Source organism: Lampetra planeri, chromosome 3 (genome assembly GCF_965212315.1).
Source record: "Lampetra planeri chromosome 3, kcLamPlan1.2.h2, whole genome shotgun sequence".
NCBI classification, from domain to species: Eukaryota; Metazoa; Chordata; class Hyperoartia; order Petromyzontiformes; family Petromyzontidae; genus Lampetra; species Lampetra planeri.
The window spans coordinates 17,540,265-17,558,177 of NC_136109.1; the positions used below are offsets into that span (position 1 = coordinate 17,540,265).

A 17,913-nucleotide genomic window follows, 5' to 3' on the forward strand; every position below is an offset into this window, starting at 1 on the left:
AGAAGCTACGTTCATTTGGGGGGGTATTTTTCGTTTGAAAATGTTCTTCATGAATACATTTAATTTGTTTTTTTTCACCAGCTCGATATTGTGAATGTTTTATTTATGCATACCATAATATAATGTGTAGTTTTATAATGGTTGAATGAATGAAGACGTTAATAAGCAAGCTGTCATGCGAAACACCCTGCCATGCTTTCATTTTCTGAGCAAAGGTTTGCGTCGTTTTTATTTCCACTGTGAGATATTTCATCGTATGTGCATGACAGTAGAACTTATTGAAAGCAAATAGGCAAGCCTCCCTTACTTGCCTTATTTTCCCTTTTCATTAGAAAGCACTTAACTTTGCACATGATTACATGATTCACTCTGTATCTGTTGCCAATTACTGTACTCTCAAAGATACACAGACAAATTATGCGCTATTACCACGTACTAACAACGAGAGATTTGTGCAGTCACTGGAGACTCAAATAACAAAGCATGAAATGAGAAATGCCTCGGATATTTCTGCACTAGGATGCCATTTCCTGACATCGGCCGTGACTTACCCATCCATTTTGGCCTGAGCAAAAGATCACGTAAAGTGATGTCTGAGTGCCTTGTGGGCAACAATGGAGTATACATGATGGTGTTTCAATAATGAGACTTTTCATATTTCAGTAAACTACCAAGCTGTAAAGGTTTCCACGGTTCATCCAGTTTTCCCCAAGATGCCGCATCAATTTAGATACATTTCACATCTCTACACACCCTCAGAAAACAAGAAACTCGCCACTAACAACCTCCCTTACTCTCCAAATGTGCAGTTGTGTGAGGACGCTGCCATGTTTGATCGCGTGAAACTTCTGCCGACTGTTATCGGAAAAATGTAAAAAATATATAACGCGATTATGAACGAAGGCCATGCCCCATTTCCCTACACAGTATTTACTGAAATCACTTTGACATACATTACTCAATTATTAACAGTCAGTTTACTTATTGAAACCTGCTCGTGGAAGTAACAGCTGCGCCGTTGCACGGGTCAGAGCGCTGGTACCATAAACCAACTCGAGCTTCTGGCCACTGTTACAAGTAGTTTTACTTTTTGAAACGTATCATCAATGACAAATATGTGCAGCTCTTTGTCATTCCACTGCTGGATGACGGCCTCCCCATGTCAGGTTGGCCATGGGAGATGTTGTTCGCTCACACTCCAGCACACGAGCGCGCGTGTGTGGGTGAGGGTTCGTGAATGTGCCCACGATGGGTTTAAATATGACTCGCCACTTGGAGGAAAGATTGTCACCCCATCTCATAAAGCCGCATTGATGTTCAGTATATGATTTGTAGTGTGTCACCCCCTCCCCCACAGCTGATCTAACCCCAGAACAGTTGTTTATAACATGGGGTCCACGCACCCCTTGGGGGTTGCGAGGTGCCATTTCTGGGGGTGCGAGACATGCCAGATTTGTTACAAGGTAAATCACAAATTAAGCACGGCCATGTAAGTACAAACTACTTTGTTTCATCAAACCCTTTGTATTGATTAACATTATACATTTTTCAACGATTGAGAACCAGAGGGGTGCAAGGCTGCAGTCAAGATTAAGAACCACTGCCCTAGAATGTTGGTTATTGTCTCTACCGTAGGAAGGGACCCCCTTTGGGTGAGCACCGAGTCTCTTTTTGAATCCTTTATATTAAGTTCACTTGCTTGCTTGCACGCTTACGACCGTGCAAATCTTTCGGTCGTTTTTTAACCCACTTCCCGTGATCCAATCGAGCTGACATTTTGCACACAGACTCGTTGTGCGTGACAATTAATGTTCGTGAAAATGTTTTTCCAAAATTTTACACTTTTTAGGACAAAAATATTATATTTAATTACCAATTGCTTAATGGTGCCATGCAATCATCTGACCCATAGGTGGCAGCCATCTCAAGCCCGAGGACGAGAGGACTCTAGCCGCCACGCATATAAAGGATTTAAAGTGAAAAACTTTGTTTTTACGGGTTATACTTGTTTTTCCCCATCCCTAGATCTGTGCAAGTGCATGGAAAGCTCCCCATGCCCCTCGCAAGTTGTGTGTCCCCCACCCCTCCCCTGACACCCCTGGCGCAGTGTAACAGCATTGTGTGCGTACCTCAATAAAACAAACATTTAAAAATGTATTTGCCGCTGATGTGAGCTGTGGCCAGGAATTTAACTCAGGTTGGCGTTCTCCAGAGCACAGTGCACAAACAAATGCACTACTGCAACCACCCCCATAAGTAATATATCAATGGATAAATAAGTCATTCATAGGGGAACTGTTTGATTGCTAAAAACATTTAAATAAAAATTAACTCGTGGCCTTCTGGACCAAAGTTTCCAGGTAGCATTTATTTCAACTCTGCAAACTACAAATGTATTATAGGAAGTATTCACTAACTAATCGGAGATATCTGTCAGCAGATACATTACAGCGTATGCACTTGGTGCAGTTGTTGACGGAGGTCCAAGATCAAAATGATGAACTAAAAAGGCAAGCGAGAGCTGGTTGGAACACGATTTGGAAAGCTGAACTTGATAATGAAAGGCAGCATACGAAGGTGTGATAACAACATTTTCAATCAATGCGCATTACTTGCTATGGCGCGCGGATCAGACACACGCACACTGACAAAGGGGATTGAACAACAGCTCACAAGTGTGCAAAGAAGCATGGAGAGATGCATGCTTGAGATTTCACTGAGAGACAGAAAGAAACACTTTTTTTTTACTGTGAAATAAAGTAAATAGGCTTGGGCAGGACATGACGCTTGAGCAGGTGATGACCGGTGGGTTGGAAATAACTGCCCAGTGGCAGCCAAAGGAGGCAAAGCACCCAAGAGGACTTCCACCATGGAGATGGAGCGATGAGATCGGCTCGCGTGAAGTTACCGGGTGGATTGTTGTATCGTGGGATCAGGAAGGATGGCGGCAACTTGAGTGGGGGTGGGGGAGGCCTTCATCGAGCGGTGGATTGATCATGGTTCGGTGATGATGGGGAGATGGAGAAAGCGCCTTTCCCATTCTTGTCTCGTCTTGTACCACTATTGGGCACAATGACTGTGCTTGCGAGCAAGGCTTATTTTATAATATTTTATTTTATTATTTTATTATATTATTATAGTATATGATTATATTATTTTATTATGTATTTTATTATGTTTTATTTTTATTATTTTATTATTTCCATTCTACGTGACTTTACCGAAAGAACCAAGAAGAAGGCTTACATGGTTGTTTGATTCCCCTCCGTGCTCTGCAGTCTACGAGGTGGTGACGGCCACGGGGGATGTCCGTGGGGCTGGAACGGACGCGAACGTGTTTGTGACGCTCTTCGGAGAGAGCGGAATCTCTCCCAAGCTGCACCTCTCCAGCAAGTAGGGGATTTGCTTCCCTGCTCATTACAGAGACGATCATGTTTGTTTTCGTTCTATACTGTATCCCAGGTTATGCATTTTCTACAAGCTGTTATCTGCAGAATCGATATTAACCAGCAAAACTGCCATACGTTTTTTTTCTTCTTGGTTCTTTCGGTAAAGTCACGTAGAAGGGAAATAATCAAATAAAATTAAACGTAATAATTTTTTATTATGTTTTATTATTTTATTATTTCCCTTCTACGTGACTTTACCGAAAGAACCAAGAAGATGAATCCCTGCAGTCACGAAAGCTTTAAATTGCCATACGTTTGTTTTGCTGGTTATGGAAATGTATCTAAACTAGCCTCTGCGATAAGCATGTGCTTGGGGCTGCCATCCATATGTATAAGCCTACAGTATAACCATTGATAAACAGCAGTTTGTAGCCCACGACATGTCTAGTATGAACATGTCTATACAAACACGTCCTTATGTATTCTTAAGTTTTTTTCGGTAAAGTCACGTAGGTAAAAAACATTAAAAAATAAAATAAAAAATAAAAAATCACGACGTTTCGGAGGCAACACAAGCTTCCGTCTTCAGGTGGTACCGTCACAGCCACGACAGCTGTATCAAGTAAATGAGAGATTGCAGTAGCTACCACTCCGTTTATATAATGGTTGGAGAAGATCGTGGTGCAATCTCTCATTTACTTGATACAGCTGTCGTGGCTGTAACGGTACCACCTGAAGACGGAAGCTTGTGTTGCCTCCGAAACGTCGTGATTTTTTATTTTTTATTTTATTTTATTTTCTAATGTTTTTTACCTACGTGACTTTACAGAAAAAACCTAAGAATATGAATCCCTGCAGTCACGAAAGCTTCAAATCATGAACGTCCTTATGTCTATACAAACACGTCCTTAATCTAACACTACCTGTGCCTCGTGTGTTAACAACACACATGAACCTGCATCCTATGCCATTTGTACACAACTCCTGCAGCCAATGCTGTGTGCATGTATCCGTCCATCAACAGACCCACTTGTGCAGCCTGTGCCAATGCAAACACGACTTGTATGTTCGGGTGCTATGGGCATAACAACACACCGACCCGCCTGAAGCATATGCCCCTTTCTACAATAATGTGAACACAACGTGTAGCCAATACTGTGTGCCTGTATGCAACTATCAACACACCCACTTGCAGCCTGTGTTATATCAATAGCTAGAGCAAACACTACCTGAACGAATGTTTCTGGGCCTGTTTGCAATAGCAACACGTACACACATTTGAATGAAGCTTAAGCCATGCCTTAACGAATCCAAACACAACCTGTAGCCAAGACTGAGCCTGTGTTTATCCATCAACAACCAGGACTCGCTTCGAGGTAAATGGTTCCTCTGGCAAACAAATAATTTAGCTCCCCTTTAAAACAATCCTTTGGTAATAACCTTGTCATTTGTTCCAATTTGTTATCCATAACATGACTCATATGTTACCCATTATGTGCATACTTTTTGGTGCGTCCATAACATACAGCAAGAACGAAGGATTTTTCCAGCACTTATGAATTTTTGATGGGCGCTCACAGCTTTGTGCTCTGAGCTGCCGTTGTCATCGCCCGTCCATAAGGCTGGGCTTGCCAACATCACACTCACAGCCTCGAGCATATCCTAACCTTCACCATATCATAGCCAGTGCAAACACTAACCTGCACGAATGCTGAAGGCATGCATCTCATGATTACACAAACACCCACCTGCCCGCACACTTGCCGACTTATCAAAATCAAAAAGATGTAGGCTGGCACCTGCACAGGCAATAATGGAAAACAAAATACACAGATCTTTTCTGGAATAATTTTAATGATAAATACACAAAAGGATTTAGGGATAAAATAGAGCAAAGTAAAAGATCGAATGCAAAACAACAAGTGAAAGAAAAGTTATTAAATACAAAACAACTGACAGAAATTTATATATACTTATTTATTTATTTTCTGTCTTTCAGCCTCAGCCCAATTACTTCAATATGACGTTATATAATAACCTGCTTAACACAAACTTATATGCTATAAGCGTCTTTAAAATCTGTACAAACTTCTACTTTAGTCATACCGCTTCAATAAATAAATGTAAACAACAAATAAAAGAGATATTAGCTTTGAAAGCAGGGATGCGATAAAGCTGTTTTTAATATATATAATTGGTAGCCTAACGCTTAAGCCAGTAGGGTTGGCAAGTTTGCACCTGTAGATTATCCCATGCGCATGACGAACACAAACACTCAGCCTGCTGCATCTGTCATGTCTGTGCGTGACTGATAGAGCCTCATGTTTTTTTTACCCCACAGCCCCTTACCAGGACGCCGGGCTGACAGGTTATGTCGCCACAGCGTGACTTACAGCTTCTTTCTCCCTTGTGAGAAAGAAGCTGTAAAGGGGCCACGTGTTTAGGCCTCGCTGTAAAATGCCAAGTCATACCATCCTGGGCAGATGAATCTGCTCCATTGGCTATGGCCTTGACATTTGAAACATCTCCAGAGTGTTATATTACCATTGTTTTAGATAACGGTCATCATAATAATAGAGTAGTATTTTAACGATTATAAAATATGTACTTTGTAAAGTGTTATGTTCTGAAATGTGTGGACAATGTTAGAAATCTAAATGCGTCACGTGATATTTTTTTTAACCAATAATCTTTTTGGGGTACTGTAAACTAAATTCAAAGATATTTAACGTGTACAATACAAGCAGACTGCAAAAAAACAATAACAAAACAAGCGTTTGTTAAAATCTAGCGTGTTTACCTGTTAATTCCACCAATTATTCCGAATGTATTCTGTGAATGTTGAGGTGATTTTAGAAAGTGTTTGGGAACTCGGTGGTTACGAACATGATCGCTTTCAAGAGATTCACGTTTAATGTTTGCTCCAAGTATCAAACTATGTCCTTGTGGCAGTTTCAATTATGCATTTTGCAATTAAGTGCTGCATCGCGGTGATGTGCACTCAGATTGTAACATGCCTGCTAATATGTGCCACAGACTATCATTATCTAATTGTTAATTACTGAATATAATTATCTTATGAATTCATTAAGCGTAGAAAAAATACGCCACAGTAATGGGTTTGACAATGTATACAGTAGTAAGCACTTGTGGGAGCAGAATCTAACACAAGGCCAAATTTGGGTTTTTTTTTCTGTCTCTGTAAGCATACGGTTAAGAAATTGATGTCTTGGGCATGTTCTCTGCGGCTCTGTGAGATGCGTAAAACAATTATTTGATTGAAGTTCACATGTTATTTATCGGAATAATCCTGACCTCTTCTTAATTCCCATATTTTAAAAATGTCAATATTTTCCAAATGACACCACTGCCTGACACCGATGTCTCCAACAGGTCAAAGGATGCTTTCGAACGCTGCAAAACGGACATTTTCCGATTGAAAACAAACAACATCGGACCACTGAAAAAGATCCGGTACACTGCCAATCCTGCACTGCACATTGGGAAATTAACACACTGCATTCTGTTGCAAGTGCACCTGACTGTGCAATGTGTTGTCTATTGAGCTCACAGCCCATGCTTAAGTAGTTATGTATTGGATAGCTGTGTGCCAGTGATTTCCACCCACTCATTGTTCACCAATCACCTCGCCAGTACACACTGGTTGCCTGCACTGACCTCATTATGTTCTATCTCTACCGTAAGCCAGATCCTATTCTGCTGTAGTTTTTTGTTGTTGTTTTCTCCTCTGCCCCCCCTCCCCGTAACATTCTGCCAGTGTTGAATCTTGGTTTGCATGGGCCCCTGGTGTCTGGAATAAAATTGAGCCATCTATCCATTTTGTTTTCTCCTCTTCATAGCCCAGTGCTTGGCCCCTCCAATCCGTGTACCCTGCCACAGTTGTGCCGCTTCCACGCTCAATAACTATGCCACAGCAATTTCATAATTCTCTACGCCCCACCTTTACACACAATTCCTCCTGCTCAGCATCTTCACCTGAATGACCCGGCTTGTCATTGCTCCTCCCACGACCACCCTCCTTCGCCTGATGTTTCTCTTCCCTGTTGTACAGGCTGGTCCAGATGTCTTGTGGCCCTCCAGTTAATTGGCCCCAAACATGTTTTCGTTGCATATTATATGTATGTTTTGAATGAACTTTAAGTTTTAGAAAATAAAATGGGGGTCACATGACATCTGGACCACCCTGTACAACCTCTTTAGATATAATTTTATTTAAATGCTTCATGAATATAACGTTTTATTCCACCCACATTTAAGAAACCGATTATTGCAACTTGGCAGCGATTGGCAAAACCCTAATTGTCGATAGAATGCTTCGTTATATAACGAGTCAAAAGCCCGATGAAACAGCTCTGTACATTGTGCCAGAGTATGTACGGAGAATAACACAGCATGAAGAGATGACTCAATAGCAATCCTGGATTTCTGGCCCAGAAATATGCAAATGCTGAGAGATAATTTGATACAACTGTATGATTGTTTTTTTGCAACTCTTGATGACAAAAGCTCAAGATAAAAGAATCACATCGCTTAGTGCCTTAAATGTTTCATATCGCTCAAGTGCAAGTACACATGGATGGATCTCCAAATAAATTCTAGGTTTAACATCTGTCTGCCGGGGCAGTTTGTGGCTTTTGCAGCCAGCCAGGTGTGACTAATTGAAATCTGTGAAAAGTGCGAGGGGAGGGGGAGGGAAATTTCCATGCATCTCATTACTTAAATTGTTCATACGTGATAAGTAGCGAGTGGAGCGGCTGCTATGAGCCCACGGACCCGAGTTCGATTGTCGGCCATGGCTAACATCAGTGCCGAGAGGTATCTAAACAGGTCCCAGTTCCCCCGCCCCCTCGCCCTCCTCACCAATCCACATTGACACACGGTGAAGTGTAGTCAAACATGGAATGTCAATCCACTGCCTGCATTAAGAAGTTGAGTGACAAATGTTTAATTTGTTGACCTTCATAACATTTTCATCATTAAAGTAAAATGATCCGTTTAATTAGCGGCATGCTTTGTATAATTCTGATCAAAAGTCAATGTCTCTTTGTGCTTGAAATGGCATTGAACAGTGCTCGTCTCTGTTTAAACTAGGTCAGTGGGGGTAATTCCACATTCTTATGGCAAGGACCAATCTTCATTTGACCAATATAGTCGAATTCCCACAAACCGATACTTGATTTGTCAACCACCTCTGGTAGGCACGGTTGGCTACGTATGGTGCGAAATATGTTCAATATATGAACCTCATGGCGGGACCCCGGGGTCCCGAATAAACAGAACTCGAAATCGTAATTAATTTATTTATTTTTGGCGACTCCGTCCCACCGCGCACATAAATGCCGCGACCCACCATTCTGTTGTCATTTCGTCCAAGCACAGCAGCGATGACGAATGCGCAGAAGAGCTGAACAAGTGAATGCACTCCATGCTCGGGTATGGGCAGGATCATACGTATTATGCAAAGTTGCTGAAACTGTCTACACGACTTAAGTCCTTTATTTGTCATCACGGTATGCATAATACAGTGAAACTGCTCTACCTTCATTATTATTTGTGACCTACCAATGTCTGCAGCCTGGATCAATCGATGACAATCTTATTACCTGCAGATATTTAACAGATGAGATGCGTTGCACCGTGAATTCCTCCTTTTGTCCGTATGCATCTGTGCAGATAGGTTTTTTTTTGCGGTTAAGCCATAGTCCACACATACTGCTCGTATCAATGCGGATAAGAGGAGCGGCGAACCACGACACTGTAGAGTAATATTGGTACAAAGCAGTGGCGGGCCGTGTATTTTACACCTTCAGTGCTATCCTCCCGCAATTAAACCGCCTTCGAATAACCTCACAATGACACGAGGGCTATAGGCTGTTGTCATTCGACGTAACCACCCCATATTCACAGTGACAGTAACCTTTATCGAGTAGAATAAAGTGATTTAACACGAGGCTCAACACCTATGAGAGTTACAATATACTAATTGCAGAGACATCGATACATGGTGACTAAAACCATCAAGGATGTACCACTATTATGCAGTATGACAGGAAACTGCATCACAAATAGACATTGCATAGCCCAAATCAATGTTATTACCAAAGAAACAAGAACAAACTCACAACAACCAGTCACATTTACTCATAGCAAAGTTTTTGTTTACATTATAATATGTGTATACGAGAGCCGGGGGCTTATGGAACCCCGGGGTCCCGCCATAATGTTCACTGTTATATACAAAGGATTTTGTAATATATTATACAGCATACTGTGTATGCATATATGGAACATTTCATAATTTTGATTTGTGTTGTCCGCAATAAGCGGCTGGGTACGTGTCTTGCAATCGAATGGCTATGGGTTCAAATGCCAGACGGGAGGTCCACTCAGTCCTTCATTTCTCCAGGGTGTATAAAATAGGTACCACTTTGTTGGTAACTTTGCATTGGTTGCCCCACGGAAAGACTTGCCTCTGCCATGGGTGTGTGCTTTGGGCTGTCAACAAGAGAAGAGTGCCACGTGCATTCAGCTGAGCGGGTAATTAAAGTGAAATTTTGACAATTACACTATTATGTGTTTATGACCAACGCGCTTGGAATGTACCCAATCTCATCGTATCTTGCAAGCGAAGCATTGTTGAGCCTGGACAGTGCTTTTATGGGTCACCACCATGCATACATTTGGTGGTCCAGATGTCTTGTGACCTCCATTCAATTCTCGGAAACTTTCTATTTTTTAAGTGCGGTTTATTTCAAACAGAAATGAAGATGGAAAGGGCAAACACATGTTAGGGGTCAATTAATTGCGGGTCACAAGACATCTGGACCACCCTGTGTAAAATACCTGTTTGTACGGCAGAGGGAAGTGCATCAAATTCCATTGTTGTGTTGCACTGTGCCTCAACGCCTCTCCTCCCACCTGCGCTCACCAGCACGGCGAAGAAGGTCAAAATCTCCCCTTGCTCACACTTGGCCTGCATTTGCTGGTCAGGATTGAGCACGACAACACGGGAGCGAGCGCCAGCTGGTACCTGGAACGCGTCACCGTGACGGACGTGAACCGACCGCACCTGCGCTACTACTTCCCCTGCGGCCAGTGGCTTAGCCGGGTGGAGGGTGATGGCCTCATCGTGCGCGACCTCATGGGCAGCCTGGACCCCACTGACGTTCCCCGCCGTGAGTGCTGCCCCGTGCACCCGCGAGCCACACTGCTACGGCCAGCGCTCAACATAATCATAGTGATCGTCATAACGTAGTACGTTTGGTAATCGCACCGTCCTTATAGCTTTTAAGGGCAGTGACGTGGCCTAGCGGTAGCAGGTTGGCCACTTGTTGCAGAGGTTCACGGTTCGAAACCAGCGGCCACCCTGGTTATAACTGCAGGCGTAATAACCATAACGCCATCTGCTTCGCGGTGGATGTTCAAGATCCCCTGACACAATTCACAAGAGTAGGCCATTGTGTGCCGGCATCAGGGTCCAAATTTGAAAATTCCACGCAATTTACTCGACCGTGATGATACGTAAGATTAATTGCTCCCTTAATGACAGACTAGTGCCCGAGGTTACTCTTGCAAGCTATTGTAGTTTCTTGAATGCTCACCTGAAAAAATAAAATTAACTTGGAACAGGAGACTTAAAATTTTAAGACTTTCTCGATGCATGACATGCAAACGCACAATCACCCCACCGTGACGAGTTCTGTGGCACCGCCAACTTGAGATGTCGTTTGTGTAGAGTCCTTGATGATCTGTATGGCTGCAATGTTATACGAATAATTATGATTATTATGAAGCAAATTCAGTTGCAAGAAAAGTGTGTGCTGTCCCTCAAGATCTGTTCAATGTGAGCAATCGCGCGCATTTGCTGTCCCCATTTAGCGAACAAGTACGTGGTGCGAGTGAAGACCGGCGATGTCAAGGGTGGTGGCACGGACGCCGACGTGTTCATCAACATTTTTGGGGACCTCGGCGATACAGGTGAAGCTTTTATGTTCGTGTTATGGATTCCATCAGTGAAACACCAATCGAAGGTGAAATAGTGGTGTGGAAAAAACTGCAGGAGGCTGGGTCAGGCGCTCTAATGTTCGGTTTTTGGTTGAGTGTGAGGGCTGTAGCATTGGGTCGCAGTGCCCAAGGTGGTCGGGATAGTGCTAGGGTTGTCCCCTGCTGATGAATGTTTGGACTATTTTTAAAGACTATTTGGCTAATACAATTGGCAATTGCTTCAAATTAGCATGTATCTTGTTGGTTAACCCGAGGAAGTAACAGCTCTCGTACATTACTATAGCAGGGATATGCAAATATAGCTTACAAGTGGGAGAATCGGGACATGATGGGATGTTTTACAAAACCTGCAAAATTGGTCTTGAGTCACAGCAACTCATTTTCATCAGACTTTGACAGCATAGGGAGGCACTTTTGTTGATAATTTTACGACATTGTTTTCCATTCGTCATCGCTTTCACACAAGTGTTACAATAACGTGTGCCAATCAAATAAAAATTTTCTTTTCAACGTATAAGGGGTCGGTTGATGATGAATTCATGAAATGTAATTAACCGGTACGTGTTAAGCAAAAGTATTAGGATTGCACACTGAAATGGACTATTCATACGGATTAACTGTAATTGCTTTTGATGTTCTCCAGCATTGGCAGTGTGGTACATTGAATGTGAAGAGCTGTAGGATGCTGCCAGGCTACGTTGTCAATGGAGGGAAGTGTAAGAAACTCCGCTGTTGTACTATGCAGTGCTCCCTCGCTATTCGCAAGGGATACGCTCATTCCAGAGATGCTTGTGAATGGCAAAATTTGCAGATACTGGATTGATTTTGGCCTACGAATTACCTTAAATAAGTATATAAATGTACTATTATGTACAAAACTATTATCATAAAACTTAAAAAATGGTTATACAAAACATTAAATAAAAATACATATTGAAGTATAAAATAATAGTTTAAAAATGAAAATCCCATAAATGATGATGATGCTGCACACTAACATCATCACTTTACCTCACCATTTTCTCACATCACATTCTCTCTCATCACTTTATCTCTCATCACTTTCTTTCTCTCGATGCAGTCGTGTCGAGTTCCAGATGCAATTTGTGGATAGCTAAAATCGTGGATGGCAAGTTCGTGAATAACGAGAGAATGCTGTACTGTAAGATAAGATGCTCCAATGTCTTATCTTCCCCCACCTTCACCGACCCATGCCGACCAGCGTGATAAACCACGGTCAAATAACCCCCACGACCTTCGCGATGTGGGGAGGCCTTCATCCAGCAGTGGCCTGAGAAAAGGGACTGTGTACATACCTGCATGGAGAGGTAACTGATGACTTGTATTGCCGTGTGGCATTCGTCATGGTAGGTGCATCACAGAGATAAGCATAAGAATATCACAGTATTTCAGAAAATAGCATCAATATTGAAACAAATATATTCAAGGCATCCAAGTGTTACCTATGGTCTGTTCTCCGACACGGATGTGAAAGCTGAACAATTACAAAGATCCTACAAAGCAAACTAGAACTAACAGAAATGTGTGTTTTTTTAAAGAAGGATGTTAAATGTTTCGAAGACAGACAAGAAGCGTAAAATACATGTACAGTATTACGGAAAGCAGCGGGTACAAAAAGAAAATGTATAATAATGAGAGAAAAGCAAGTTAGATTTATTGGACGTGTAATGAAAGAATAAGAGATTTTATGTCATGTTTTGACTGGCAAAAATTCTAGGTATCACAAGAAGCCGGGGAAGACTGTGAATGCAGTACATAAGCAATATTCTTAGGTTTTTTCGGTAAAGTCACGTAGGTAAAAAAATCAAAATTAATTAAAGTTAAATAAAATAAAAATCACGACGTTTCGGAGGCAACACAAGCTTCCGTCTTCAGGTGGAACCGTCACAGCACGCTTGCTGATTTTTTACCTACTTGACTTTACCGAAAAAACCTAAGAATATGAATACTTGCAGTCACGAAAGCTTCAAATCTAGAATTAATACATAAGCAATTTTTACATTTTAGAAGGAGCTGGGAGTATCCAATGCAAATAACTTGAGTAATATCACGGAGAGAGCTAAATGGAAGGCCATTATCGCCAACGTCTTTGAAAAAAGGATATGGCACACAGAGAGATATCTAGATTTGTCAACATCAGGCATGATCAATCCACTGCTGGATGAAGGTCTCCCATCTCTTGCAATCTTGTGATGTAATAATCCATCTAGCACCTGCCCGCGAATTGATTTCATCGCTTCATCTCCTCCGTGGATATCCCCTCAGATGTGTCCCATTCCTCGGCTGCCACTCCTCACCACCTTGACCATCGGCCATCATCCCTGCTGGCAACATGACCTTCCGAAGCGCACTTTTCTTAACCGTTTTCGTGGTGAAATGTTCTCTGTTATCAAAGCTACGTGTCCCTCTCCATTTCCCTCAATATAATTCCGAGCTTGCATTTCTCCAAGCTTCTTTTTGCACTCATGACCTTTTGTTCTCCTATCTTCGTTATTGGCTACGTGTTTTGTGGTTCATGGAACACATGCCACATGTGTGTATATATATATGCAATTACGTTCAACTTCTTTCGCAACCTACGTAGCCCACCGTGCTAATCGGAGGTGTGTGGGACAACTGTGCAGGGGAGCGGCGGCTGGACAATGAGAAGGACAACTTTGAGCGCGGCGTTGAGGACAAGTTCACCATCGAGTCCCCGGCACTGGGGATCGTCAAGAAACTTTCCATCGGCCACAACAACAAGGGCTCCTCCTCGGGCTGGTTTCTCGAGAAGGTGTGACACCGACAGCAACGTCTCACTCCTACAGCCCCTTCTGTAGAACAGTAATAATAATAGTTTCATTTGATATAGCGTCATTCGTGCTAATAGCATTGTATAACAGTGAACATTAATTTTATATTTGAGGACCAAATCCTACATACAGCCACTACTAGGAAAATGAAAACCATACTACCAAGCTAAATGAAATAATGAAAATGAATAAACAAATTTAGAAACGCCAACAAAACAAAAAGCACGAACAACAACAACAAAAGTGATCATAGCAAAGAAATTGGTCCATTAAGTCACAGTATATGGAATGTGAAATCAACTTCTTCATTGGATCACAGCTACCTATCAGCCATTGAGCATCGAGTTACTAAGACTATTGATGGTGTTGAGTTCAATGGATTCAATTGTTTATGCAAAGTCTGTCTTATTTAGTAAACTTGCTATTATTCCACGGTATCCAGCAAGCATCTCAATGGCACATTTAGTAAATGTACTGCTGATGGTGACAATGATATCATAACCTAGCTCATGTATGCATGTTGAACTTATTTTGCACCGTACTTAGCCAAGCATGTTATTTGGAGGTGCAGCGAAGGAAAACGAACTAAATACAATCACCATTAGGATGATCATGCCTATGACTAAATCACCCTGAATGCAGCCAATCTTGTCATATATCTAAAACTAATTAAGGTTTACCTATTTAGTGGTCTGATTCATTATATGGTAGACTCCCTGGGAATATCAGGCAATGAAGGTTGGGCAAAGGTGGCCACAAGATGCCAGAACAGCAATGCATTCTTAAATCTACCTGTGCAGAACATTAAGTGTACTCCCCTCGAATATGTGGGGCGGTTTTGTCGATGCTCTACAGTTTCCTCCAAAATGCAAAAGACTCATTCATGGAATGTTGCCAAATCGTCCAAACCAGGATCCCTCCTTAAAACTCGGTGAGACTTTCTTGGGTAGATGGCACTCTTTTTGTTATTATTCATATGCTTCATATATATAATGGTGATTAAAAAACATTATCAGAATGATGTTCATATTAAATCAATTCTAATAATAAAAAACACAATTATAATTACGGCCTTTTGTCAGCCCACTGCCAGATGAAGGCCTGACCTTGCCTTTCAGTAATGGAGGTTGTTTGACCATACTTCAGCATGCTGGTCAGTGTGAGTTGGCGAAGGGGTCTCGAAGACCGCTTCAGATATCACTGGCCGTTCATTTATTCCATGGCTGGGAAAGAAACTCGGGTCATCGGGTTCATCGTCCAATGTGCAACCCACTCCGCCTCCGCTCCACCAAAAATACTCTGAACAAATATAAGTAACTTATTTGACTACCCAGTAAAACTTCGTCAGCATATATTCATTCCAGGAAAAATATTTACAAGTTCAAATGTTTGCATTGGTGCATGTATGAGCAAACCAGAGTATCCATAGACAACAAACATTACGAAGGGATAAATAATTCAAAACTTCCATTGATAGGTCAGGACCTACCTCATGTACTTTCTCTCACAAGCACCTCATTGAACTGAATTAAGATATTTCACACACACACAAACACAAACACACGTGATCCTAGCATGAACCAGCAACCCTGCCTGCACGTTATTTGGATTGCAGTAGTGTGTCAATTGAGCACGGAGGTTTTCGCAGCCACTTGTAGTAAAAGTGAATTTTCCACTTCTACTCCTGTGGTCTTTTAGATAATGCCGGAAGACCACAGGAGTTGGGGAGTGAGATGCTCGCGGTAATGCACGGCAAAAGCTTGATGGAAAATATGCACAACACACCGCCTAACGTGAAAGACCACACTTGGGTTACAGCCGCGTGTCGCTGTAGCTGTACAATTATGGTGCTGTCATAACGGTAGTGGTGGTGTTGATGTTAGCAGTGCCGTGGATAATGACGACTATGTTCAGGTGACGGTGGAGGATATCGATAACGACGAGACGTACGACTTCCCGGTGAACCGCTGGTTCGCTGTTGACGAGGACGATGGCAAGATCCAGCGAGACATCATAGTGGGTGGCACAGAGGCTACAGGTGAGGACACTTTTAAAACGGCTTGCGCTACAGTCCCCATTTACAAAGTTACTGCATGCAACAGACGCCATCTCAACACACGGTAGCTTCCTTCAATACAGATATCATCGTTCATAATGCAGAATTCATGAAGCAGGTCGCATTGATTATGCTTCAATATACATTTTAAGATGTATATGCAGTGGTCAATATGTGGCAGGATATGACGGTATAGCATACCGACACCTTTCAGAGCACCCAACATGTAGAATACTATAATGTTTTCGCAGAGGGAAACCAGTAATTAACATAGGCTGCAGGATGAATAAGTTTCGTATTGGGACTGTTTCCTAACACACAGGATTGCAACTGCTCTGTGAGAATTCAAAAGGATTCTTTGTCTCACAAGACGATGCTGATGGCACAATTCGAATACAATTGAATCGCAGACACACTCTGTGTATTAACACTGGATGTAGACAACGTTGTGACCCAAGATATGACTGAAGCTTCGTCGTTATCCATCTGACCCATGTGCAATTCGGCATACTTTGTGGCCAGCAATATCGCTCAGTGGGCCTTACTTGGTTAAAATAAAAGTAGTTACATAGTTCAGTAAATGCTCAACTTTTTGGTAATGAAAGATGACATGATACATTTGAAACACGAAACCATGGATATAGGTTGACTGCTATGTTTCCAGTTTAACAATTATAATGAGCATTTCAGATATTAAGACCGGTGCTGAATGTCAGATAAATATTGACTTAAAGCTTTCGTGACTGCAGAAATTCATATTCTTTGGGGCTTTCGGTAAAGTCACGTAGATAGGTTCAAAGAAAATAACAAAAAACTACGACGTCTCGATCGCAACACAAGCGTTTGTCATCAGGATGACGAACGCTTATTTTTTGTTATTTTCTTGGAACCTATCTACGTGACTTTACCGAAAGACACAAAGAATATGTCAGATAAATACTTAACGCTGAAATGCTCGGCAGCCAGTGTTCAACCCTTGTGAATATTTCATGCACGTAGAATGCTTATGGAGATGTTTCTGTATGTGCCTTCATTAAAGTTAGTGATCTATTTCAGCTCTAATGCCTTCGATATTCAACGAGGAACTGATCACTGTTGCATAATGCATCGTCATACTCCAGGAAGTAATGTCACTGGGTCAAATCTCACAGCGGGGTCGTTGGGGTGAAAGGCGGCGCTGCTCCCCACGGTGGATGTAGCACAAAATAATAGCAATCGACTGAACATTTAAAATGATATATTATGAGATAGCAAAGGCTCGTTTTGGTCGGATATGTTCAAAATAAGCAGATGCATAACATGTCATGTGACTAAATTATTATATCGTGGTTTCATTGCAAATGAGGTATTGAATTCTGGTGAATGAGATCACAGAAGGCTGCTTCTGCCATACCCCTTTCAGATATGCAAATGTTCAGATATTAAAGAGACCTCTGTATTAATAAACCATGGTGAGGGGATAGGAAGGGCAGTGCCACGGGAAGGGCCTTGTCAATCGGTATTTGCAGAGCGTGCTGCCACGTGGGCTGTATGGTGTGTCGTTAAGGTTGCTATGAGAAAGGAGGAGTTTAGCATTCACGACAGCCTTTCTTTGAGCACAGCATTGCTTGTGATAAATCTTGACTGGGTG

The 17,913-nt window shown here is 42.0% G+C and overlaps 1 protein-coding gene across 1 annotated transcript in view; it reads left to right on the plus strand.

Annotated features, from left to right (window-relative positions):
* The first annotated feature begins 2,780 nt into the window (after positions 1 to 2,780).
* LOXHD1 (lipoxygenase homology PLAT domains 1) overlaps positions 2,781 to 17,913 on the plus strand; it is a 113,993-nt gene continuing 98,860 nt past the window's right edge. The window contains exons 1-7 of the mRNA XM_078616987.1: positions 2,781 to 2,805; positions 3,228 to 3,393; positions 6,783 to 6,863; positions 10,401 to 10,585; positions 11,289 to 11,387; positions 14,060 to 14,208; positions 16,142 to 16,265. Coding sequence (XP_078473113.1) covers positions 2,781 to 2,805; positions 3,228 to 3,393; positions 6,783 to 6,863; positions 10,401 to 10,585; positions 11,289 to 11,387; positions 14,060 to 14,208; positions 16,142 to 16,265 — 829 coding nt within the window. The remainder of the gene's footprint in view (positions 2,806 to 3,227; positions 3,394 to 6,782; positions 6,864 to 10,400; positions 10,586 to 11,288; positions 11,388 to 14,059; positions 14,209 to 16,141; positions 16,266 to 17,913) is intronic.